The following is a 27,773-nucleotide window of genomic DNA, read 5'->3' as shown; positions in this document are numbered from 1 at the left end:
AACAAAATAAAAGAATTTTTTTTAAACGTACAATATAAAATCTTTAGTTAAATGTCACTTTATTTGATTTAGTTTGTATATCAAAATAATCGTTTTTTAACAAATATACTTAAAAATAACTTTATTTTTTAAGAAGTTTTTCCATGAGGAAAAGAAGTATATCTTTTCATGATGCAGCTCTCTTCTCATGGAAATATCTGTTTTTGTTTTAAATCTAGAAACAAGACAATATTTAAATTTTAATTTTTTTCTCTTGTAAATTTATAATTTTATTGATTTTAAAAATTGAACAAAAATAAAATAACGTCTGGTAATTTCAGATGAGGTTATGTTTTTTGAGATTACACCATCTATAAAAATATTATGTGACATAGATTTTTAGCGGTCAGAAATCTTACTTTTATTTTGTTCTGAATTTTACATAATTTATGGAAATTAAGATTCTGTTAGCTGTGCTAATAATAATAATGCTTTAAAAGAGCTAAACTCAGCCAATTTTTTTTAAATTAAGAATATTAAGAATCTAATATTTGGAAGTTGCTCAATCATTAACTTAACCTGCACCTTCGATACGAGAGTGTGGGATAAAGAAAATAAAATATAAATAAATATCAAAATCTAAAATGGGAATTAATTAGACTATAGAAATGTAAAGAAGTCAAGGTGATTTCCATAATGAAAAACACCATGAATATCTTAAACAGATTGATGAGACAATTTCTTTTCCAATTGTTCAAAAGGTTTGCCTGTTAGGAACAGCCAAAGTGTTAAAGTACAACTTGAATGTATAAAGTCAAAGGAATTGATTTCATGTTTAATGAAAAAAAATGATCCAACTAAAAACATTTCAAAATTAAAAAAATAGCTATGAAATAATAGTAGTAATACTATTACTACTTATAATAATAATTACTATTAATTAATAAATATTACTATTTATAATAATAATGGAAGTCTGGGGAGACTTATTGTCACCTAGTCTCCAGGGAACACCAATGATTGTTTGTGAGCAATCTCTGATGATGACCTGGGCAAGAACTCCTAGTGAGTACAAGTAATACTAATAATGATATTGATGATGATGATAATAATAATAATAATAATAATAATAATAGTAAAAAAAAGATGCTGATAGCCTACAGTTATTTGTTATAATCCACCTATCAGCATAATATTGGTAATAATAACAGCTAAACACAAAATGTGACAACAGAAGCAGTAGTAGTAGTAGTAGTAATGATAATAATAATAAAAAAAAATACTTTAAAACAAACTTTGTTAAGAATTTAATTCTACATTCTTTTAAATTTATTTCTTTTTTTTATCCAATTTTTAAGATTGTCAGCATCCGCCATCCGATGAAAGATTATCAGCAGTTGAAACAGAGACAAATACCGACAACAAGGATATGCCTGCCCAGCCACCCCGTAAGAGATCAAAGGAACAGATGAAAGAAGAACTACGAAGTCAGAAAGTAATGGAAAAGCGGCTTGCTTTGAGAAGGCGCCGGACTCGGAACCGCCGCTACATGTCTGAGGAATTCACTTCGATTTTCACAGAGAAGAATCAGACCTTCTCTAATCTCAGCTACCAAGAGAGCCCACCCAGAGGCTCACCTGCTACGGTGACCGACACACCAAATTCGGGTGAAACAGTTGAGGTTGATACAGGTGTTTCCCAGGCTGTAGATCTCGATGATAGTTTCCCTAAATCGCCACCAACTCCAACACAAGATGAACATGATCCGGATATCTATGCCACGACAGCTTCGGAAGTGCTCGTAACGGAACAGGCGAGCATTCCGATTTATGAAATGGATACGTCGTCGGCATATACAGCAGCGCTGACGTTAGGTCAGTTAAACGAGAATATGCAATCAAAAGACTCAGGTACTGATAAGAAAAATACGAGCAGTGACGAGATGCCTGCCTCCTATTCAGGTGTACGGTGTACAAGTCCGTATAGTGATATATCAGAATCCTCCAAGGAAGATCTTATCGATCCTCTGCCTAAGGAGAAGAAAACGTCACGGAAAAAGATGGAAGAAAAAACACCAAAACCAGAGAAATCACCACGTGCTCTTCTTAGCGAGCCATACACTCGACGACGTAGCAGCCATGGCCATTATGAACCGGCTTCTGCTGAAAGGTAAGTGTGAAACTGTAGTTATCTACTTATATATACTAGCAGGGTTAACTAGCATTGCTCCAGGGGAAAACATAACATAACTTCTATTCCCCTCTTTTTCCCCCTCCTCTTTCTTTTTCAGTCCATTCCTCTCTCTGAACATACACATACTGCTGGAGAGAACTTGAATACCTACTAGACACTGTCCTCTAGAGTTGGGACTTGCAATAAAAAGTGGGTTCTTTACAACAACCGATGATGCTCAGCTCAGTGGTTAGATGCTGACAAAGCTCTATGACACTTCCCAAAGCCAGAATTGCACCAAAAGAAGGTCATGCTGTTTGGTGGTCTGCAATTGGTCTCATCCATTACAGCTTTTTGAATGCAGGCGAAACCATTACGATAGAAGTACTGTCAACAATGGATGAAATGCATCAGAAACTTTGACAACAACACCCAGCATTAGTCAACAGAAAAGCGCCAATTCTCCTCCATAACAATGCCCAACCGCACGTTGCTATACAGACACTGCAGAAGCTGAATGAATTGGGCTATGAAACTCTGCCTCATCCGCTATACTCTCCAGACCTCTCACCTACCGACTACCACTTTTCAAGCATCTTAACAACTTTTTGCATGAGAAATGCTTAAGAAAATCTAAGCAATATCAAAAAACCTTTAGTAACTTCATCGCCACCAGAACGCAAGATTTTTACATTCCTAGCATACACTTGTTTTGCGTTGGCAAAAGTGTGCTAATTCTGATGGTGCTTATTTCGAGCAATAAACTTTTGTTTAAGCCGAGATATGTTAATTTGATTTTAAAAGTTAAAAACCGCAAGGACTTTCTTGTCAACCTGATACAACTAAATTTTTTTTTTTTTACATTGAGGTCACCACCTATCAAGGCCTGAAGGCCACTCAAGAATTGAGTGTACAGTAGTCAATGGGATAATTTTGTAATAATCGTTAGTAATGGAAATTTAGTAAATTGGATTACTTAAAGGGACGGTTCATCAAGAATTTGTTTATGTTGGACTTGAAGACATCCAAATTGTAGTCAGCTGGAAAACAGGCAAACGGGAGGGAGTTCCACAGGCATGCAATTCTAAGAAAGAAGCTTTGTTCATGGAATCTGTGTTTTGGTTTAGGCACAGATAAAGTGTGGGGAAAATTATTGACGGTCATTTTAGCTAGACAGGTGTTTTTCGTGAAAGATTGGCGAGGGGGGATCAGAGATTGGAGCTCAGACGAGCACTTCCTATTAAAATAACGATAAAGCAAAGACAGGCTTGCAACATCTCTTCTGTGGGAAAGAGGTTGCAAGGAAGAGAAAAGGACATTCCCCATTAGGTTACTAGAACCATACAGTCATACTAGAAAAATATTTTCGAAATACATAAACAGAGAAGCATACATACACGCATGTATATGTTTTATGTGTGGGGAGGATAAAAAGAATAGATATTTTGTTGTCTGTTGTATATGGGTGCGAGAATTTATATTCAAAATCCTAGAAGTTTGTGAACAAATAGAAACTACAACTTTATATATCTATTATTATTAATCAATGATTATTTTCCTAAGAATTTTTCCTCTTTTATTTACACAAAATTAATTCGTTTTGGGATTTAGTTATGTTTTTTAACATTAATTTTAATTACAATTTTCATCACTAAGTCTCTAATTTTTTATTAAAATAAGTCGATTAATTAACTGACAGTGCATCCTCACTGTTGACCGAGAGAAGAATCTAATAGATGTGTAATGTAAGCCTTAAAGACAAGCTTAGATCTGATGATCTGAGAAGATTAAATCATATGGAGTGCTTGCCCTCCTGCATAAACTGTTACAGAAGTGTGGATGTTTTGAATCGCAGGAAGATTGACCAGCCAAGGAAAACTTGGAAGCAATAATTGGACAAGATAGTACAGATTGGATTTTGGAGATGGCTGACCTGCTGAACAACGAAGACAAAAAAAAATGGACTTGCATAGTATCAGAAAATATCTGATCTCTTGACAAGGGAAAAGTGACGTTAAATAAATAAAGCAAGAGATATGCAGAAGCGCAAACTTTATTGATTTGGTCGCCTTGATAAAAATGGATGAGACTGTTTGGGTTTGTAGATGTAGAAAGCAGTTTACCTGTCAGAACGACTAAGACATCTGATCATCCTAGGGATGAAGGATGACTTGCGTTGGGAGTTTGTTTAAAGCAAAACCAGTTTGTGCAGAGCCAGCCTCACTCCCTTATCCCAACATGCTGGATCCAGCGACAGGACAGGGTCAAGACAGCTGGAGGCCAAATGGGTTGCAAGAGCTACTGGAAGTGTCGACATCTTTCTACATATAGCACCTAGTATTCTCAAATGGTCATCCATCTGGTACTGACTAGATTCAATGTTGCTTAATTTTGATGATCTAACTGAACATTACACATGTTTACACCTGTAAACCCAACACCTAGTAGAGTACGTCGCAGTAGTACTAGTAGTAGTATTAGTAGTATCATATGGGTTAGGCCTCTGTACTGCTATTTTTAAGTCAGTCTGAGAAATTGTCTTCGGATAGATGGGCTATTATACAACCTCCTTCTTTGAGATGGAGGGCTGATGTAACTGTCTTTTTGGTGTTCCTCTTTAAGTACCACTTGTTAAAGAAGGTTTTTATAAGTCTGGTGTCCTCAGTCAGCAATTTTTCCAGTTCCTTTCAGCTATCTCCTTGATGAGCCAACATTCAGTCGTCTGCATATCCCAACTTTACTAAGGTAGTTGTAAGCATGTCGCTGGTGTAGATGTTAAAGAGTGTTCGTGCAAGTATTGAGCTTTGAGGGACTCCATTTTTTATTTTCCTGGTCTTGCTCTTATCTTCTCCCAGAATGACATGTTAGTGTATGGTTCCCGTCATTTTTGCAACTAAACATAATGTCTTTCTGTAGGGGATGGCCTCTGTGAGTTTGAATGAGTTCTGTCCAAACAGTTTCATATGCTGCAGAAAGGTTGATGAGGACTGCTCCGGTTTTCAGCTGGTTTTTGTAGCTTGCCTCTGTCTATGATGTGAGAACGATAACTTGCTCTGCAGTACTTCTCTTTTACCTGAAGCCTGCTTGTTTTGGGATGTGTGGGGCCAGGAAGGGAGTCAGTCTAGTGAGGGTGATTCTCTCTAGTAATTTGTAGAGGCAGCATAGCAGGAAAATACGCCTGTAGCTTGCTGGGTCATCAGCTGGTTTTCCAGGCTTAAGTATTGCTATTACTTTAGCTTGTCTCCAGTGGTGGGGGTAATCTGCTGTGTTAATCATGTTTGTCATTGCGTCAGCAAGCCATTTTATGGCTTTTGGCCCGAGGTGGGTGATCATATTGGAGAAGATCCCGTCGACACCTGCGGCTTTGCCATTTTGTATGTTGTTGATTGCTCCTTTCATTTCTGTGGGTGTTACGGGTGCAGTCAGGGTAAGGTTCTCCACTGGTGTCATTCTTAGAGTTTCTCTAAGATCCTTTCTGATAGATCTCTCAAAATTGTGGTCTGGGATATGTTGCTCCCTGGACTTAATTTCTTGGGCAACTTTGTCAGCTCCTATTGGTGATGCTGATTTTGGGTTGGACTTTTTGAGATCTAGTTTTTTGATCATCTGCCAGGCATGTCAGCTGGATCTAGTTAGGTCAAGATTTTTTACCACCCCATCCATCTTTCTGCTCAATTTTCTTGGACAGCTTGTAGCAGTTCAGGTACATGGTATCATAAAAAACCTAGACACCTCAAAAGCATGTGGACCGGATCTCATCCCGGCTGTGCTATTAAAGAAATGCTCCGCTGCGGTTGCTCCAGTTCTCTCGAAACTTTTCAATAAATGCCCAAATGAATCTTGCTTTCCTGACTGCTGCTGGAAAACTGCTTGTGTGGTACCAATTTTCAAGAATTCGGGCGAAAGAACTGACCCATTAAATTATCGTCCCATTAGCCTTCTCCTGCTTTTTGGCAAAATATTTGAGTCCTTAATTAATCAAGCTCTAGTCCATCACCTTACAGCTGCTAAACTCCTGACCGACAAACTATGGATTTAGGCAAGCACGTTCCACAGCAGACATCCTAACTGTAATCTCTTAATGTATATACCGTCTACTAGACAAAACAGGGGAGGGTAGAGCGGTAGCCCTCGATATATCTAAGGCTTTTGACAGGGTGTGGCACGATTGTCTTCTAAGGAAAATTAGATCATATGATATCACTGGGAGAATGCATAATGTAATTAAATCCTTCTTAAGTAAGAGAAAAATCCAGGGTGTCCTCGAAGGTCCTACATCTAAACAATATGATATAAATGCGGGAGTACCTCAGGGGTCTATCCTTGGACTTTTATTATTCCTGATATTCATAAATGACCTCCCTGATAAAATTGTTTCGGAGATGGGTATATTTGCTGATGACCACTCTCAATAACAGATATGAGGGGAAAACAAATGAACACATATCTAAGGAAATGGCAGAAACACAAGAGGATGACCTCAAATCTGTAGTGGAATGGGGACAAAAAAGGATGGTCACATTCAATGCAGCCAAGACTAAGCTTGTCTCCTTCAATAATTACAAGAAACCTTCTCTACCACCAATAGCAATGGCCAAGAACACATTACCCAAAAGTACTTCCTTTAAACTCCTCAGCCTAATGTTTACAGGGAACATGAACTGGAATAGATATATTGAGAACATTGCCAAGGCTGCTGCGAGGAAGGTGGTTTCTCTCTACCATGCTAGAAAACTACTTACGCCTCAAAGTATCTTGTACCTCTATAAGGCCACCATTTGCCTATATATGGAGTACTGTTGTTACTTTTGGGCTGGTGCATCTGCTACTTGTCTCTTACTCCTGGACAGAGTTCAAAAGAGAGTCGCCAACCTGATAGGTCCTGAACTGTCATCTGGGCTTCATCCTCTGTTCCATCGACAAAATGTTGCATCCCTCTGCCTGTTCTACAAGTACTTTAATGGTGAATGCTCTTACAAACTACAAGCACTTGTACCTCTTTGACGTGAATATCCCCGACAATTCCACCCCTTTACACTAGAGACCCCTAGGTGTAAGAAGACCTTCTATGCCAATAGTTTCTTCCCCAGAGCTGCTAGACTTTGGAACTCCCTTCTGGGATTCTGCTTTCCCAACTGTACTGACATGCACAAGTTTAAGGATAATGTGAACAGACATATTGCTACTCATCTCTCTCCATAATACCCCTGCGACTTGTGTCCCCGATAGTAGCCCCTTACTTCAAAATAGCACTGTGCCTTGTTTGAGGTGAAAATTAAATAAAAATAAAAGTTCCTCGGCAGTGTTTTGATTTTGTGTTTGCTCATATTCTTCAAGGAGTTTTTGTGTCCTTTTCATCCAGCACGTAATATAGCGATTTCTGACACCTCTGGGTATGTTCTTTTGAGCATAACGCGCCAGAAACCAGTGTAATCCTGGTCATAGGACCGCAGAAGGTAGTCCAGCAGTCCTTCAAAATGCACATGGCTCCAACCCAGCTATGAACATTGAGGGAATTTCCATGTGACTATCTAGGAGAACTACTGAGGAAGAACAACATAAACATTCTCATCCTTCAAGAAACTCACCTAACTGACAAATCTCCATTGAGATTTACAATTCCTGTCTATACAATCATCAACAAACAGAACCATGCCAAATACGGCATTATAACCTACACCAGAAACCCTGACAGGATGATTAATCTTGGTGGCGACGCAGAGGAGAATGGCACCCAGTGAACCACGATTCACACTGGCGACATTGAAATCACTAACATCTCCAAATCCTCAAAACTCATCTAGATAAACCCTTCAAAAAGTGTGATCAACCACCCAACAATCATCGCAGGTGACTTCAACAGCCACCACAGTGATATTGCAAGAGAGCAGATGACAGAATGAGCCAGCCAGTCCAGCCTTCATCTTGTCCATACAAAGGCACCTTGAAGTCAGTAAGATGACAGAAAGAATATTCCCCCGATCTTGTCTTCACTACAAAAAATGAAAATCAAACACCTTTCTAAGTGACAAGAGAAATCCTTGGTGACTTCCCTAACATCCAACATCGCCCTATCATTATCACAACAGGAACAAGGATTCCTTTATCACAAGCAACCCACCCACCCCCACCCAGTGCCTCGATGGAATTTCTGCAAAACAAACTGGGCAGCCTATGCTTCCAATATAGACAAAACATGCCCCAGAATCCTGCCAAACAGCAAAAACACACAAAGTATGTCGCAAGGAATATAGAACAAGTAATAACTCGACGTTTTTTTATTTAAAATTATTTTTGGGTACTTTCCCTGAATAAACCATGATAGTGTTCCATCTTGCTGACCTCTGTCCTCTAAAACGTGCTCCTCTGTCTGTGCACACATTCTTTTTATAGTCTTTTTCTTTTACTTACTGTGACGTCATTTCACACACAGCTTGGCATTCGCATTCACACGTCTATGCTCTGTTACATAACAAGAACTGGTGTATCAGCGTGATTAGATGTAGGACAGTTGTGATAGCAGAATTAGTTGTCAGGAGACAAAAAAACAAAGCAAGTGATAAGAATGAATTTGAGAGAAAAAGGGATAAATAAAGACCTGGCCAGAGATAGGTTTGTAACTCAGTTTCTAAAAGCTGTCCAATACACGTCAGCATGTAAAATGGATGTTAAACTGAAGATGATGGTTACTTTCTTCAAACAGACATTGCTTTTGTTTTGTTTACAATAGCAACTTGTATTCAGTTAATTGCATACAATAATTTTTTTCTAATGTGTTTCTGTATTGAATAGATTGTGAAAGTGTTTCTATGTTGTCAGTCAACAGTTGGTTTATTTATGTTAAATATTTTTATTTCAGACCTCCTCCTCTTTTGCCGAAGTTAGCTGAACCTGAACCCCGCAGTCGTTCTGGGCAACGGTACAGCATCGAGGACCTTTACAAGCCACGAATCAGTCACCGCCGAACATCTGCATCTAGTTCAGGGTAAGTTATCTATAAAATGAATATAATCTTCGTCCTAGGGGAATGATAAAATTAACTGCATTTAATTGTTTTTTGTTTTTCTTTTTTATTTTCTGATTCCCACTTGAATTTAAGGTATTGTCATTCTTTTGTCTGCGACAATTTAGAATGCAGAAATGCAAAAAAAAAAAAAAAGAAAAGAAACTTCTACATCATCCTAACCTTGTCACTCAGTTTTGGATATAGGTCATGAATGAAACTTCTCCATCTTTGGTAGGCTTCTCCAACCATCCTCATGCTGGTCCTCTTCCCCTTTACTTCCAAATCATAATTGTTTCTTGGCTTACCTCTCTGTTTTTTTCTTGTTTCAAAAATGAACAAATTTTTTTAGACAAAAGCTTACAATATTTCTTTATTGGTTGCACTGCTAACATATGTCCTTATGTTTCTTCTATCAATTGATGCGCCGTTCATTGCGACAATCCCTTGCTAATTGATCAGCAAATTGATTGTGATAATTCTCTGTTGTTAGGTGTTTTTTTTTTTTTTTTTTTTTTTTACACAGTGATCACCACTTATCAAGGCCCGGAAGCCACTCAGGGATAAGGGTTATTGCAAGTACATTACGTTAGTGTGGAGATTTGATGAAGTGTTTAATTAGGGGGGGGGCGGTTCATTAGGAATTTGTTAACATTGGACTTGAAGACATCCAAGTTGTAGTCCAGAGGGAAGCAGGCAGACGGAACAGAGTTCCACAGGCGTGCAGTTCTAAGAAAGAAGCTTTGTTCATGGAATCCGCGTTTTGATTTAGGCACAGATATAGAGTGGGGGAAATTTTTCATAGTGGATTCAGCTAGACGGGTGTTTTCGTGAAAGATTGGCGAGGGGGAACCAGAGATTGGAGTTCAGACGAGCACCTGCCATGAAAATAATGATAAAACAAGGATAGGCTCGCAACGTCTCTTCTGTGGGAGAGAGGTTGCAGGGTAGAGAAAAGGGCATCCCCTACTAAACCACGAAGTCTATTTTGTACTCTGTCAAGGCATGATAGGCTGTTTTTGGCAGCTCCTGCCCAGATATGGCAACAGTATTCCATCCTTGGACGTACTTGGCTTTTATATAGATAGAGAATTGCATCAGTAGTGAGATATCTTCTGGAGCGGTAGAAGGTGTTGATGTTCCAGCAGAAGCAGTGGTTCTCCACATCTCTATTCCACCATCACATTGAAGATTCAAATCTTGAGATTTTGTAACAAGTCTGAAACTTGCCAAATATTTTTCAGTTGGCGAAAGGCAAGGCATGCTTTACTTATAGAAAGTTATGCTTACTTGGGCAATATCGTTGACGGTTCTTCTCCAGAATTCCTCCTATATTAAAAAAAAGCAAAGATAAAGAAAAATCTGTACGATGTACATAGCTGTGACAAAATGAAAATATCATATTCAAAAAAAATCACGTAAATTGATTAAGTATTTTATTTTTATATAAGAAAATCAAATTTTATTAATAACCGAAGAATGGCTGTCTTATTCGCCATTTTGAAAAAAAATCTTAAAAAAACAAAGGGAGATAACTCAATAATTCAAATAATTGTACAAGCCACATCTGAAAAACACGACATAAAATTTTAAAGTTAATTACAGATATGGATCACCAGGTACATTGAATACTTTCGTACAATTGACATGATATGACCTTTTCTATCAAGAAAATAAAACGCAATTTGAAGCAAATAAATCTATCAACCAAAATAAAAGAAAGATAACTCCCACAGCTCTGAGCACATGGAAGGAAAAGCAATCAATTATTAATTAAAAAATGGAGAATGTTGAATAATGCTATATCATTTTTTTTATTAAATAATTAAAATCATTCTTTTTTTTTTTGTTTCTGAAACTTTTGTTATAAAAACAACATATTAATAGAAGTAAACTTAGCATTTTTTTTCTCCCTTCGTTTTCTTGTTGCTGGTAACCTGAGGGAGTTGACTCCTCGTAAAGAGAGAAATATACACATCTGATGTCGTTGACGATTAGTTTGAATTCTGACTTGATGTGTAACGTGGCTCACGTGAACAAAGAATAAAGGAAGTTAGTCATATCTTTAAAACATTTTTGTGTAAGTTTAATTTGAAAAGTTAGAAACCAAATGTTTTATAATTTTTTTTATTAAATGATTAAAATCATTTTTTGTTTTTTTGTTTCTGAGACTTTATTCAACTTTCTAAATTTTTGAATCAAAATTATGTAATAATGATTTCAATACTTTCTGCAACATCCAGTACCAATATGAATGGTACTTTCTCTCTCTCTCTCCCTCCTTGAGCCTTCCATTCTCTTGAAATCTTTGTAACCAATACTGGTGCCACAACCTTTTTGGATAAGGCGAAGAGGAGTCAAATCACAGGATTTTTTTCCCCACACCCAACTGGTAGTTTAATTTCCTTTGGATTCGTGTAATGTTTTTCCATAATTTCTCGTCTGCAACAACCATTAGTTTTCACTGAAATTTAGATGGCAATAAACCTTTCCAAGGTCCCAGTCATCTTCACACTCATCTAGTGGAGGTCTGGTTAGTGCTTTCTGACCGGTTCTTTCATCCTTTATGACTATTTGGTGTGGCGTTAGTCTATGCTGACACTATCCTTTTTTGGGAGTCGGGGAGAGGGTATAATTATCATCTACTCATTGGGATTTTTACACAAGTCATTATCAGTGATTTGTAATGTTTCTCTAAAGGCCTGAATGATAAGCCTTTCCAGATTTCTAACACTCTGCACTTCTTTTGATAATCATCAGAAATCATTTTTTGCTATCACAACAGTCATTTACCATCGATTTCTGTAGTCTTCTTTCGAATTTGAGTGGCAATAAGTATTCCAGTATTCTCTACATCTGTACAGGAGAGGTCTGGATGGTGTTCTCCCTCATCATCGTTTCCATTTTTCTTGACCCTTCACAACTATTTTGTCTGGTATCAATCAATACTGGTGTCACCATTTTGTTAAGGGTGAGAGGAGGGTGTAGATTTTTGTTTTCATCTTATCTCGTTTAATTTCCCTTGAATTCATGTGATATTCTTTGTGATTTTTTTACGTGCATTTACACCACATTTATTCATATAGCTTAACTCCTGTAAATCACACTATTATTATTTCCTTTTCATTTGTCTGAGTTATCCTGTTTATTTTGTTATTGTTGTTAATCATCAGCTTGTAAATAACTGCAACAATCAACAATGAAAACAAACATGACAAACCAATCAAATATCAATGACAAAGAAACGATGAAGAGACTAACTTTACTTTATCTATTATTATATTATTAAATGCTTGTCCAGAATCCCCCCTCCCTCATCCTATGAAAAAACAAAAAGAAAAATCTGTAAGATGTACCGACCATGATGGAAAGAAAATATTGTACATTAAAGATCATGTAAATTAATCATTTAAAAAAAACAAACTGTTTTTAAGCAAATTTTCAGTTTTTCCAATGTCCCTATGTTAAGAATGGCTTTCTGAAATGACTATTTTCAAGATGGCATTGGGAGACCGTTGCTCATAGTCTAGTCATAAAATTTGATTTTCTTTATTTCAAAATAACCTTCTCAATTTATATGATTTTTGGTGTACAATATTTTCTTTCTGCCATGAGTATGTACATCATACAAATTTTTCTTTATGTGTGTTTGTTCATGGCCAGGAGTGGGGAGCATTCTGGATGAGCACTTATTATTATCATTATTTCGTTCTTTCTTTGTTGTTTTAATCTTATTCTACTTTGATTATTCGATACTTATGCACTTTATACATTGGATTTCTGTAAATGTTGGTTTGGACTCTATCAGCAGCTGATGTAAACCACCAGAATATGCTGAATACTAGTCGAGTTGATCAGCCAATAAAATAGCAATAACAAATAAAAATCGAAGCCGAAAACTTTTAATAAATTGGAAAAAAAAATTTAGTTTTAATCATGCACAAATTTAATCTGTCCAACCCTTATCCTAAAAAAATGTAAAGTTTTCCTAAAAATTATTTTCTTGAAAAAAAAAATATAAACAAAAAGAAATTCCAAAGTTCTAACAAAAATATTAAAAATTTACAAAAATAAAAATCAAATTTTTCCTTAAAATTCTCTTGAAAGAAAAAAAGTTTCTATTGATTTAAACAAAAAATAAAACAATATTTATTCATGAAACCTACAGTAAGTTGTTCTTATATTCGTTCTCCGGAGAGAGACCTATGTTTTCAGTAGCGTCTGTGCGTCCGTTAGTCTGGACGATTGCTAGATAACCGTTCATTAGTTTTTCCTGAAATTTTGCTACAAATTGTATTCCATTAAATAGATGTGCACAGTAAAAAATATTTTTTGCAAAAATTCTCGTTGCGTCCCCAGGGGTTCAAAAGAGGTTGAAAATGCCCCAAAGTGGCCAAAAGTGACATGTTTTGCCCCATAACTTTTGATCCATCCATTAGATTTTCCTGAAACTTGGCCAAAATGTGGAAGCCATTGTTCTGAATATAAATTCAGTATGGATAACCCTGGCAAAATTCTAGTTCACATCCCGCTGGGATTTTTAGGGCTATAAAAACATGCCTTTTTGGAACTCTTTTTACATATTACTCAAAAACTTGATATGTATGTCTATATAGTGGTTTTTCCATGGTGCTGAATTCAAATATACATGTCTTAAGGCATGAAACTGCACCGTTTGTCAATTTTCACTGGGATTCCGTATTCCTAGGAGCTTAAAAGCTTTAAATTTTAGTTTTGATATTTCCATTTTTATAAAGTCAAGATCTTTTGAAAAAAAAAATTGTTTGGTAAAGATCAGAGGGAGAATGCGTTATTGGTGGAATGGATAACTTTGCAGATTATGGAGTTGGTAATACAGAGTTCAAATCCTTTTGGATTGATGATTATGGTTATTTATTCACTAATACTTTTAAGGAAGGTATGAACTCACAATTTTTCCATCCAACCATGTATAAAATAGCAACATTTATTCAATGAATCCTTTACACTAGGCGGATTGTGTTTATGCATTAAAATGATACCAAAAGGTTTGATTTGTTGTCAAAGAAACCAAAACTGACGAAAATTCTTGATACATTTTTTGATTGAACCAGTTTTTTTTTTGTTTTTTTTACATGGAGATCACCACTTATCAAGGCCCAGAAACCACTTAGGGATAAGGGTTATTTTGTGTACAATAATCAATATGATAATATCGTAGTAATAGTTGGTATTGGAGATTTGATAAAGTGTCTTACTTAAGTGTGGTGATTAATCAGGAATTTGTTTATGTTGGACTTGAAGATGTCCAAGTTATAGTCAGGTGGGAAACAGGCAAATGGAAGAGAATTCCACAGGCGTGCACTTCTCAGAAAAAAAGCTATATTCATGGAATCTACATTTTGATTTAGGCACAGATAAAGAGTGGGGGAAATTACTGACAGTGGTTTTAGCTAGATGGGTGTTTATCATGAAGGATTGGCAAGCGGGGACCAGAGATTGGAGCTCGGATGAGCACTTGCCATGGAAATAATGATAAAACAAAGACAGGCTTGCAACATCTTTTCTGTGGGAGAGAGGTTGCAGGGAAGAGAAGAGAGCATCCCCCACTAAGCCACAAAGTCTATTTTGTACTTTGTCAAGGCAGGATAGGCTGTTTTTTGAAGCTCCAGCCCAGATGTGGCAGCAGTACTCCATCTTTGGACATACTTGGTTTTTATAGAGGTAGAGAATTGCATCAGTAGTGAGATCTTCTGGAGCGGTAGAAGGATCCCACCATTTTCCCAGCGGCCCGAGCAACAGACTTGATATACGTGTTCCATTTCAGATCAGGAGTAAAGGTCAAACCCAGGAGCTTGTCAAAACATGAAGCTTCCCCAAGACGAGAGCCATCCATTTCAATTGATGCTAGATGAGGAACAGAGCGTTGATGATGTAAAGTTAGGAGCTTGGTTTTAGATGCATTAAAAGTAACCAGCCATCTCTTCTCCCACTGAACCACGCGCTCAAGATCAGAGGAGAGAGAATCAGAGAGAACTTTGTCATTTACGGTCTTTGATGTGTTGCCGTAGATGGTCGTGTCATCAACATAGATGTCAACGAATGATTTAAGTATGTGTTTTGGGAGATTATTGATGTATATCAGGAAGAGAGTTGGGCCCAGGATTGACCCCTGGGAGACTCCAGCATTAATACTGTGGGCCTCTGATTGCTGCCTATCAACCACTACTCTTATGAACCTATCAGAGAGAAATGATTTAATTATTGAGAAAACATTTTCAGTTATACCGTAGCTGGAAATCTTGTGAAGTAGGCCCTTATGCCAAACCTTATTGAAGGCCTTTGATATGTCAAGAGCAATTGCCCTAGAAAGGAAGCCTTTGTCGAGAGATTCACTAATCCTATGGGATATAACTGTTAGCACATCAGCTGTAGATCTAGCAGAATGGAAACCATATTGCATGTCACTAAGGAGGTTATTTCTGCTGAGGTGGTTGACTACTCGTTTCGGTTTTGTTGTCTCCTTTCTTTTTTTGATTTTAGTTTAAAGTTTTATCATCATTTCAAATTGTCCATCTTGTCAGTTTGTTCATCTTTTTGTATTGATGGAATTATTGATCTTCCATCCTGTCTGTCTATTCTCTGCTCTTCCGCCATCTCCCACCCTGCTCTTGAAATCTGATGAAACCGTTTTTCTCTTTCTTATTTTCCTGCAGTCAACTGGGCAGACATTTGTTAGTGAACGAACCCCAGTGGAGGTGAGATACTTGTTCAGTCATGAAGATGTTGTCTTCCTCCTCTTCTCACTTGCATCCATCTTTTTTTTTTTTTTTAACTGTAGACAGTTTTGATGTCTAAACAAAATCTCGCTATAAGACAACAAAAGCCATGTTGTGTGTGTGTGTATCTTGTTGTTCATGTTTTTGTTTGTTCGTCCTTGTTTTCTCATTTATTTTGAGATACATTTGGTGCTTATTTAGAATTATACTTATTTAAAAAATACAGAAAAATCTTTGATGTACGTACTTGTCACGGAATGGAGACATCATATTCCAAAAATTACGTAAATTGACCAAGTAGATTTTGATTTTAAGTTTTTAAACTAGGAAAATCAAATTTTACGAAGAAACAAGACTGGGTCCAGGAAATTCAAGGGCGACAATTCAATTTGGCTACAAAATTTTTATTTATTGTATTTTGTATTTTCATCCCAAACAAAGCACAGTGCCACTGTGATGTAGAGTGTTACTATCTGGGACATAATTTGCAAGGATACTATGTAGGTAGTTGAGCAGCAAGATATCTGTTTACATTACACCTGAACTTCTGGATGTCAGTACAGTCAGGGAAGCAGGAACCTGGAAGGGAATTCCAAAGTTTCCTAGGGTAGAAACTATTACAGTAGAAGGCTTTCTGACATCTGGGGATCTCTACTGTGTAGAGGTGGGATTTAACTGCTTGTCGGATTTGTTGGGAGTATTTACGTCTAGGGGTACAAGGACTGTGTTCAAAATAGAACTTTTTAATCACTAAAAAGCATATATCTTGATTTTCTTAGTAAAAAAAAAGAACTTCTTGATCAATGTACATAATTTTTGGAATATTACATCTTTGTTCCATGAAGAATATGTACATCATAAAGATTTTTATGTAATTTTTGTTTTTTTTATTAAGTGTAATTCTAGATAAGCACCATACAGTTTTTAACAAAATGTGATCCATTCTTAAGATGTATTCATCATTCTCTGCATTTAGCAGTGAAAATAATGTTTAAAACATAAGCGTGACTGACTGATGGGAATTACAGGCTAAGAAACGGCGTTGTATTGCCTTCTGTTAAATATTCAGAATATGTGTACTGAAAAATCATTTTGATAAAAACATGCATCTGTTGACGAATGCAAAAAATAAAAACAGCATAAAATAATTATCAAATGTACCAAAAGGTTATTTGAAGAAAAATGATGAACCTGACACCAGGCACTTGCATTGAAAGAAATAACAAACTTGATTGTCATAAAAAAGATAAGTTAAATGTATGATATTTTAAAGGTTATGTTTGGCAAAAGGTATATGCAGGTGTAATAAAGTGGAACCAAAATCAGGTCAATTCAATGAAACAACAATGCCCTTGGGGTATAGCTACAAGGAAAACACCATCTCAAAGTGTTTCAGGTGGTCACTAATGAAAAGAATATTGAGATTGATTGACGATTTGGGCCCGAGAAAAATCGACCAGTTGAATTTCTGTGTGTGACTTTCTTCTACAAAGCAATCTTGCATAACCGTCACCAAGAATAAAGATATATTATTATATTTTTATATATATATATATATCAATGTGTCATCGTCCTTTTAAACACAGCAGAAATACAACATAAAAACACAGACTCCCTCTCAAAATAAGCTGTAATCAAAGAAGTGAAACAACAACTATAAAAGATGAGCATAATAGTCCGCGAATAAATAAATAAAAAATATACAAATTACTCATCCCAAAAGAATTCCAATAATTAAATAAGTTGTATTCAAGTCGAACCAAAATCAGATCAATTCAATGAAATGGTAATGGCCGAATAAAACGCCCTTGAAGTGTGGCTACAATAACAATGCTGTCCCAAGGGAGCATTTCAGGTGGTTACAAATGGTTATATATAATAACAACCAAAAAAGATGTTAGTTGACAATTTAGACTCTGAGAAGAATCCACCCTTCAAGTTCCTGTGGGTGCATTTACCTCCCAACAAACAACTATCCACAACCGTCACTGACAGTAAAAACATATTATATTTTCATATATCATTCTTTTAAACACAGTAGAATTATAACACAACAACTCTACTTTACATATACGTTCTCCATCTTTAATGAACACCGTTTGGTACATACCAGTGTTGTCACATAACAAGAATTCACAGTTCAGATCTTTATTAAAACTCTGGCCAGGGAAGATGTGTTTTGATGTGAGCTCAAATATTCTACTTTTATTTGTACTATTCCTTCTTCCAAGCGGAGTTATGTGTATATGCTCCATATGAGCATCTTTGATACATATTTGACTACTTTCTGTCGAGAAAGCGGTCAACTGATGTCGATTAACTCTCGTAACATCATCCATATAAACTTTGTCATCTGTCTTTCTCATACAAAAAAGACAATTTTATTATTATATGAATAGCATTTAAAAATGTGATTTCAAGCTTGAATGTGACAGGCTAAAGAAAATGCTATTTTCAAAATTAAGCCTGGCAGACCACAAAATGATATTTCAATGCTAAGCTCGACAGACCACTAAAAATGATATTTTACCCATAAGCCTGATAGACCATTGAGAATGATATTCTAAACTTGTGTCTGACAGACCACTGAAAATTCTATTCAAGCTTAAGGATGACTAACCAACAAAAATTCTATTTTAAACTGAAATGTGATTGAACTACTGACCAAGCTTCGTATCGAGCTGTATGGATGCATCAAGGCGCAAAAAGAAAAAAATCTTGAAATTTAAGTATTTTATTTTGTTGATATTTTCTTTTTATGTGTTGTATATTTTTTCAACGTTAATCAAATTTTTATTTCAGATTTTAGGTTTGGATATTTTATAAGTTTAAAAAATTTAACATTAAAATCCATTTTCTTTTGTGGCTTTGAAATTTTTATGATTTTATTATTGTAGTGTTTGATGTCCACAGTGTTTTTAATTGAGAAAATGTTAACATCTAAAATTGGAAAAAGTAAATTTAAAGAATAAATCTTCATTTTTAACTTCACAATTTGATACATATTTTTATTCAAATATTTTAGTATCAAAGAAAAATGCTTGACATGATTTAACTATTGTCTTTAATTTTTAGTACCATATTATATATTAGCTCGTTCGGTCCTGCTGTCCTATAAATAGTATACCAAATAATTTCTTTTTAAAATATATAACATGTAGCATTACTGCTTGCTGCATAATTCGTCTGAAAAAAGGATAAAATTCATCAATTTTCATCAAATTATGTCCAACAGTTTTTGGAATTCTCTTAAAAATTCTTGTGAAATTTGCTGCAATTCTATTTGCTAGATGATATATGAACTTATATAGATAAATCTTGCAACCGTAAACCAATAATTTATTGCCAAAAGTGCAATGTAACATTTTGTGTGAACTGCTTTGCTCCTTATCATAATGTGTAAATTTTATCTTGAATTCATTGATTCTTGATTTCTAAAATATATGTACCCAGTCTCATATGTATGGGAGAGTCAAGATTTCATTTTCTAAATAATTTTTTTCCTTTCAATTTGTGTATTCTAATCCATTTTTAGTCATTAGACAAAGTTTCAATGCAACAGTAAACAAATTAGATACCATGCAACTTAATAAGTTAAAATATTGAGATGACTGGCTTCTTGTAAATATTAACATGTGTCGATACATTGATGGTTTATAGTAAACTATTAACATGTGGGTTTATATTGACGACTTGTAAAATATTAACACGTGGAGACATTGATCGTTTATTATAAAATATTAACTTGTTGGGCTATATTCATGGCTTGTTGTAAATATTAATATGTGGGGACATATTGATGGCTTGTGAAATATTAACATGTGATTGATGACTTATAGTAAAATAGTAACATATGAGAACACATTGATAGCTTGTAAAATCTTACTGTTCAGATATATTGATTACTTACAGGGTGTGGATGTGTTTGTTTGCAAGATTACTGTTTAGGAAAAAAATAAGTTTTACTTTTTCTAAATTTAAAGTCATGTTGTTTTTATAACTTCTGTGGGTTTTGCTTGAAGAACCTGCCTTTGGCTCTGGTGACAATATGGAGGCAGCTACAGGTCTCCATATTTGCTTCCTAACTTAAGCTCTTGAAGGCATTGACAATTCTTATTTATTAATTTTTTTTACTTTTGTTCACCCCCCCCCCCCCCAAGTAAGACATATTCCCATTTGGATGAGTTCATTGCGTTTGTACCCCTCAACGTACATACACCTGACAAACCCATCTTACAGCAAAATTTCACACCTTCACTGTAGAGGTCTCTAGATGACAGACAAACTTCTCTAATAGTGTCTTCCCTTGAACTGCTAGACTTTAAAATTCCCTCCCTGTTTCCTTCGTTCATGACTGTATTAACATGCAAAAGTTTAAATGGCATGTGAACAAACACCTTGCTCATCTTCTCACAGCCCCAATAGACATGGTCCCAAATAGTAGTCCCTTACGTTTCAAGTGGCAATGTGTCTTGTTTACGGTGAAAAAAGTTTTTCAAAGAAATCAATTATCTGCAACAAAATTGTGAATGAAAATAAAGAAAAGAAAAAATATGCATAAAATAAAGTTTAAAATTGCAAACAAATAAAATAAACAGAAGGGTTGTTCCAAAAGTAAAGTCTCCTATTTTTTAAAACTCAAAAAGTTGAAGAGCTATGAAGACAGGAGTTGTACCATTAAAACAAGCAACCTTTTGTGCTACAGAATGTACTTTTACCAACAATGAATGATGACTGTGCATGGGCGTCCAGAGTGTGTGCTTTGTCATACAAAGGATGAGTGTGCTTTGTCATACAAAGGAACTTCCAAAAGTAAAGTCTCCTAGATTTCTTTTTTGTAACTTGAGCAGTTGAAGAATTCTGACACCATTAAAAACAAGATATCTTTTGTACTTATATTTCTTCATAGTTATCATCATTCTCAATATACTTTTGCTAGGAATTCAATGGTGCATTCATAACAAGTTTTTTCTTGTATTCAAAGTTGTTAATGTATTAAAAATATTTATAGCTCTAGTTGACTGCACTATTAAGTTATTAATAGAACTTGGTATTTAAGAAAAAATGATATTTTTAAATTAAAATTTTTATTATATATAATATATATATAACTAAACTCTCTTTGCTCTACATCAACTATTGAGCTTGCACATGTTAATTTAAAATTGATTCATATAGTTGATCATACATGATGTCTTCTCATGTAAATTTGATTTTACATATATCATTATAGTCGTAAGTTAAAAGAAGAAAAAAAAAAAGCAACCATAAATTTAACTTAATCTCATTATAAATTTACTTCAATCAAATAGGGCCTTTTCAAATGAGTAATCTGATAACAGATTATCGCCCCATTAGTTACCTTCCTCTTTTTGCCAAAATCTTTGTGTCCTTAATCAATCAAGCACTAGTCCACCACCTCATAGATAATAAACTTCTTTTTGACTGACATTATAGATTTATACAAGCCCGTTCTATTGCAGATATCCTAACTGTAATCTCTGCATGTATATATCACGCACTGGAAAAGGCAGGAGAGGCTAGGTCAATAGCCCTAGACATAGGGTTTTGATAGGGTTTTGTATTATGGTTTTCTCATGTAAATTAAATAATATATTACTTGACGTATACTTAACGTAATCAAGTTCTTCTTAGATAAGAGAAAAATCCAGGTCGTCCTTGATGGTAGTATATGAAAACACCCTGATATAAATATGGGTGTGCCACAGTGGTCAAACCTTGAACTTTTATTATTCCTGATACTCATAAACGATCGCCCTGATAAAATTGTCTCTGATAAGGGTAGATTTGCTGATGACACTATGCTCTATAACAAACTTGAGGAGAAAACAAATAAATACATATCTAAGAAAATGGCTAAAACTCTAGAGGAAAACCTCCAGTCTGTACTAGAATGGGGCTGAAACTGGATGATAACATTCAATGCTGCCAAGACTAAGTTTATTTTCTTTAATTACAAAAAAACCTTCTCAACCACTGATTGCCATGGCTCATGATACACACTGCCTGAAAGTACTTCCTTCAAGCTTCTAGGCTTAACATTCACAGACAACATGAATTGGAACAAATACATTGAGGTAATTGCCAAGGCTGCTGTGAGGAAAGTGGGCTCCTTCTATCGTGCTAGAAAGTTAATCACACCTGAGAGTATCCTGTATTTCTACAAAATCACTATTCGCTCATGCATGAAGTATTGTTGCTACATCTGGGCTGGTGCATCTACCACTAGTCTCTTGCTCTTAGACTGGGTTCAAAAAAGAGTTGCCAACCTAATAGGTTCTGCACTATCAAACAAACTCCAACCTCTGTCCCATTGCTGAAATGTTGCATCCCTATGCCTGTTTTACAAGTTTTTTAATGGAAAGTGCTCTGACAAACTCAAAGCACTAATACCCCTGCGACAAACCTGACAGGCAGCAAAATTCCACCCTTACACTATAGAGACCCCTAGATGCTGTAACGCCTTCTACTCAAATAGCTTCTTCCCACAAACTACTAGACTTTGGAATTCCATCTAAGAGCCCCTGCTTCCCCGACTATACTGACATGCAAAAGTTCAAGTTTAATGTGAACAGACATCTCGCTGCTCAGCTCCCTACATAGTATCCCTGTAAATATGGCCTCAAATAGTAGCCCCTTATGACTTTGTGGCATTATGCCTTGTTTGGGGTTAAATAACAGTAAAGAAAATTAAATAAAAAAAAAAGATTGTCGATCAACTAAAAAAAATAATGATACACTTTACTAGTTTACTCATTTGAAAATACCCTATTGGGTTGAAATAAATTTATAATGAGAGTTAATTAAATTTTTGGTTGCTTTTATCTTTTCTTAATTTTATTAGTGCTATACATTAAGCTCCCCTACTTAAAAAAAAATTACAAAAATTTCTCCATCTTGTATGGATGTATATGCAATTATATATCAGTATCAGTATTGTCTTGACATTTCGATTCTGTTCCTATTAGATCTATTGATTGCGTTTTCACAGACTGTGAAGTAAATAAAATATTTCCAAAACTTCATTTTCCTGTTGTAACTTTATTTCTTGAGCTTTCGATTAACTTGAAGTCATTTTCTGGGATGAGGTTCTAATGGTACCATTATCGTCTTTGTAGCACTTCAACTTTTTGAATTTCAAAAATAGAAATACAAGTCTTTACTTTTGAAATGACCCTCTTAAGTAGGTTTGTAAACATGGTGACTAGTAGGTTTTTGCATTGCGTTCTTCTGACCAAAAAGTAGAAATCTATTTGTTACCATATACTGTTGACACCAAAATTAGATCTACAGAAGCTCTATTATCAATATTGAACTTCACTATTTTCATTTGCATGATTAACTATATATCTGAAATGAAGATTGGATCTTACAAAATTAAATATTTCACGTCATGAATGATTTACACAGGTTTCTGTGTTGATATTTTTAGTTTTCATATTTGTCAAGTCGGTTAATTTTTTTTTTGAAATTCAATTTCGTTTATTCAAACATATATATATATATATATATATATATATATATATATATATATATATATATATATAGACTTATATGTAATATACTGAGTTTGTGTAATTCAGTAAATTTTCATATAATAATAGGTTTTAAGCCAAAAATGGTTGACTTAAGGATTAAGTTACAAAATTATCACATTTCATAATTGAGCATTAATATACTGTGTGTGCAAAATCAAGACTTCAAGACAAGGTGTTGATGGCAACAAAAAGTGTATTTCATTTTACATTACAATTGTTTCAATGTCTAGTTCGACAATTTCAAGCATTATATCGTGTGAAAATTTTCAAAAAACCAGCATTTCTTAAGACTTTATGAATAAACACACTTTTCCCGTTAGGGATCCCCCCCCCTCTTTTTTCTTTCTATTCAAAAAATGCTACATTGCCTAACGTGTGTTTATTCATAAAGTCTGAAGAAATGCTAGGTTTTGAAAATTTTCAAACGATATAATGTTTGAAATTGTCGAACTGGACATTGAAACAATTGTAATGTAAAATGAAATACACTTTTTGTTGCCATCAACATCTTGTCTTGAAGTCTTGATTTTGCACACACAGTGTGTATATATATATATATATATATATATATATATATATACACAAGGTGCCTTCAATTAGTTTCCAAATGTTTTCATATAGGCACTTGTTGATAGTACATATATGAAACTCTAGTCCCCTTTGAAGTAATCTCCCTCGGCTGCAATGCACCTGTACTGTTCCAACAACTTCTGGAAGACTCCGTGGAAGTCCTCTTGTGTGAGCGTGTCAATGACCCTCGTCACAGCCACTTTCATCTCAATTGTCTCATAACGACAGCCTCTAAGGTTTTCCTTGAGCTTAGGGCATAACCAAAAGTCACAGGAAGCAAGGTTTGGGTTATAGGGAGGGTGAGGAACTCTCTTAATGCCTATCTTGGTCAAATAGTCTGTGACAAGGATGGAGTTGTGGAGTAGTGCATTGCTCCAACTTTTCATAAATCTTCTGCATCTTCAGTTCCTTGCGAATAATTGTGTACAGTTCCCACACTGGCATCAAACTGCACGTATTGTCTCTATAGACACACGACAATCCTTATCCATGAAATTCTTTATTTGGCCAATCAACTCTGGTGTTCTGACTTCTTTACTCCTCCCACACCTCTCATCATACCTCATAAACTCCCTGCCTTCCTTGAATCTCTTGTGCTACTCAAAAACTGATGCCCGATTTATGCAAAATAGTCCAAAAGCAGTCTGAAGCATTCTATACGTTTCTGTTGTATTTTTTCTGAGTTTAAAACAGATTTTTATTTCATATCTTTCTTCTAAAGTGTCCTCACGTTCAGATTACATTTTTAAAATTCACCAGCTGTGACAATCAAACTTTAGTAGGGTGTATTCCAATTCCTGCTATAGCTGTTCATTTAAACCTAAAATCATAAAAATTGGTCAGTCATCTCATAAGATGTATAGCAATAACATACTGAATTTTCAACAATTTGAAATGCCTGTACAAACAAGTCTGGAAACTTATTGAAAACACCTTGTATATATATATATATATATATATATTATAGATCCGAGTTAAACAAATTTACACCAAGTTCAAAGTTAAAACATACTATTAAGACTAGTTTACTCTCAGTTATACAGCAATTCTAACGTATGGAGGTTAGGGTTGGGATATTATTACAGTTATTGTCTCTCTGATTCTCTCTCCTCTGATCTCAAGCGTGTGGTTCAGTGGGGGAAGACGTGGCTGGTTACCTTTAATGCATCCAAAACCAAACTCCTATCTTTACATCATCAACGCTCTGATCCCCATTTGGCATCAATTGAAATGGATGGCTCTCGTCTAGGAGAAGCCCCATGTTTTGACAAGCTTCTGGGTTTGTCCTTTACTCCTGATCTGAAATGGAACACGTACATCAAGTCTGTTGCCAAGGTCGCTGGAAAGATGGTGGGATCCTTCTACCGCTCCAGAAGATATCTCACTACTGATGCAATTCTCTATCTATATAAAAGCCAAGTACGTCCAAGGATGGAATACTGCTGCCATATCTGGGCAGGAGCTGCTAAAAACAGCCTATCATGCCTTGACAGAGTACAAAATAGACTTTGTGGCTTAGTAGGAGACGCCCTTTTCTCTACCCTGAAACCTCTCTCCCACAGAAGAGACGTTGTGAGCCTATCCTTGTTTTATCGTTATTTCCATGGCAAGTGCTCATCTGAACTCCAATCTCTGGTCCCCCCTCGCCAATCTTTCACAAAAAACACCCGTCTAGCTGAATCCACTGTGAAAAATTTTCCCCACTCTTTATCTGTGCCTAAATCAAAACGTAGATTCCATGAACAAAGCTTCTTTCTTAGAACTGCACGCCTGTGGAACTCTGTTCCGTCTGCCTGCTTCCCATCTGACTACAACCTGGATGTCTTCAAGTCCAACGTTAACAAATTCCTAATGAACCGCCCCCTTAAATAAACACTTCATTAAATCTCCACACTAACGTACTGTACTTGCAATAACCCTTATCCCCGAGTGGCTTCCGGGCCTTGATAAGTGGTGACCACCGTGTAAAAAAAAAAAAAAAATGCATACAACATTATATATAAGCAGGGAGACCTGATGTTGCCTGTGATTCAATGAGGATTAATGAATGTTCCACACATCCAATAGTTTTATTGCCATCAAAATCAGTAAAATCAATTATTTTTCAATCAAATCAATTGATTGCCTGTTCTAGTCAGAGACCCACCATGGTGCACTGAGAGGAACATTCACATGCTTCCTTGCAGTGATTTAGTCCACAATGCATTGTAGTCTACATTGCACTGTAGAGAACCTACGGTTGATTTTATAAAATTATTTTTATATATAATGGCTTGAATTAAAGTTTAAAATGCAAAAATCTAGTATCATGGTTCAGTTGTGCTCTAAACAGAAACCTTCATTTTGAACGTGCCTCTATCTTATCAAAGAAACTACTGTTGATTTTATGCACCAAACCTTCTGCTTGTGTGGTAAAATTTCTCAAATGCACTTGTTATGTTCGACTGTATAAAGTCAAAATAAGACTTCCTTTTTTTAATCAGATTTTTTTGATTATCAATTTTCGAAACTTATGAAAGGCATTCCAATACAAAACCTTTCTATGAACACTCTCAGACAAATAAAGTACACATGTGAAATTTAAACAAAAAATCGTCCTAGCCATTTGGGATTTCACAGGGAACAAATTCACCCACACACAAAGTACCTTTTATATATATATATATATATATATATATATATATATATATATGGAAGACCAGAGGCTCAACATTTTACCCATACTATGCGGGTTTTTTCAAGAGGTGTGGTCATTGACGAGAGGGTCGATGTTTTTAGTTTTATATATACTCTGGAGGAGTGTATGCAAATAGAACTATTATACAAATATACAAAATAAAAGAACAAATATATATTTATTAACCAGTGTCTAGATTATTTTCGTGCAATATTATTTTAGATAAGTGGAAAGAAATGTTAAAAAAGTCCTTCTCTCTGTTTGATAGTGTTAGTAGAGTTAGAGATAAGAGCAGATTCCAACAGACAGCGTGTTGACCTACTATGTATAATCTTTAGAAGGGTCGCATTTTCGAAATCGAAATGATGGTCATTTTCCATTATGTGACCGAAAAGAGCATTAAGTGTATTGTTATTCTTTATGTCTCTTTTGTGTTCATATAATCTTTTAGCAAGGTTTCGCTGCGTCTCTCCTTTCAAATAGTACAGAAAACCTCTCTAATGATAAAAGATTTAACTCGGAAATCTAAAACTAACAATAATAAACCATTAACACAAGCCGGAATTTATATCATACTGTGCCTTGATTGTAGCAAGATATACGTAGGAGAGACGCAGCGAAACCTTGCTAAAAGATTATATGAACACAAAAGAGACATAAAGAATAACAATACACTTAATGCTCTTTTCGGTCACATAATGGAAAATGACCATCATTTCGATTTCGAAAATGCGACCCCCCTAAAGCATAGGCATAGTAGGTCAACACGCCGTCTGCTGTAATCTGCTCTTATCTCTAACTCTACTAACACTATCAAACAGAGAAAAAGATTTTTTAACATTTCTTTCCACGTATCTAAAATAATATTGCACGAAAATAATCTAGACACTGGTTAATAAATATATATTTTATCTTTTTTTTTTTTTATAATAGTTCTATTTGCATACACTCCCCCAGTATATATAAAGCTAAAAACATCGACCCTCTCGTCAGTGACCACACCTCTTGAAAAAGCCTGCATAATATGGGCGAAATGTCAAGCCTCTGGTCTTCCG

General features: G+C 35.4%; 1 protein-coding gene across 3 annotated transcripts in view; it reads left to right on the top strand.

The window, feature by feature from the left end:
- The window catches only part of LOC145283558 (uncharacterized), an 83,633-nt gene that overhangs the window by 37,757 nt on the left and 18,103 nt on the right, over nucleotides 1–27,773 (top strand). For 2 of the 3 annotated variants that reach the window (XM_080132445.1, XM_080132444.1), the window contains exons 7-8: nucleotides 1,338–2,148; nucleotides 9,011–9,136. In XM_080132445.1, the coding sequence (XP_079988571.1) occupies nucleotides 1,338–2,148; nucleotides 9,011–9,136 (937 nt within the window). Of the gene's footprint in view, nucleotides 1–1,337; nucleotides 2,149–9,010; nucleotides 9,137–15,849; nucleotides 15,892–27,773 lie in introns of all 3 variants that reach the window. The other variant, XM_080132443.1, reaches the window with a different exon arrangement.

Source organism: Euprymna scolopes, chromosome 8 (assembly GCF_053919585.1).
Source record: "Euprymna scolopes isolate OS-2025 chromosome 8, ASM5391958v1, whole genome shotgun sequence".
Lineage (NCBI taxonomy): Eukaryota > Metazoa > Mollusca > Cephalopoda > Sepiida > Sepiolidae > Euprymna > Euprymna scolopes.
The sequence above is the reverse complement of the archived record's forward strand: the minus strand, read 5'-3'. Positions and strand labels throughout refer to the sequence as shown.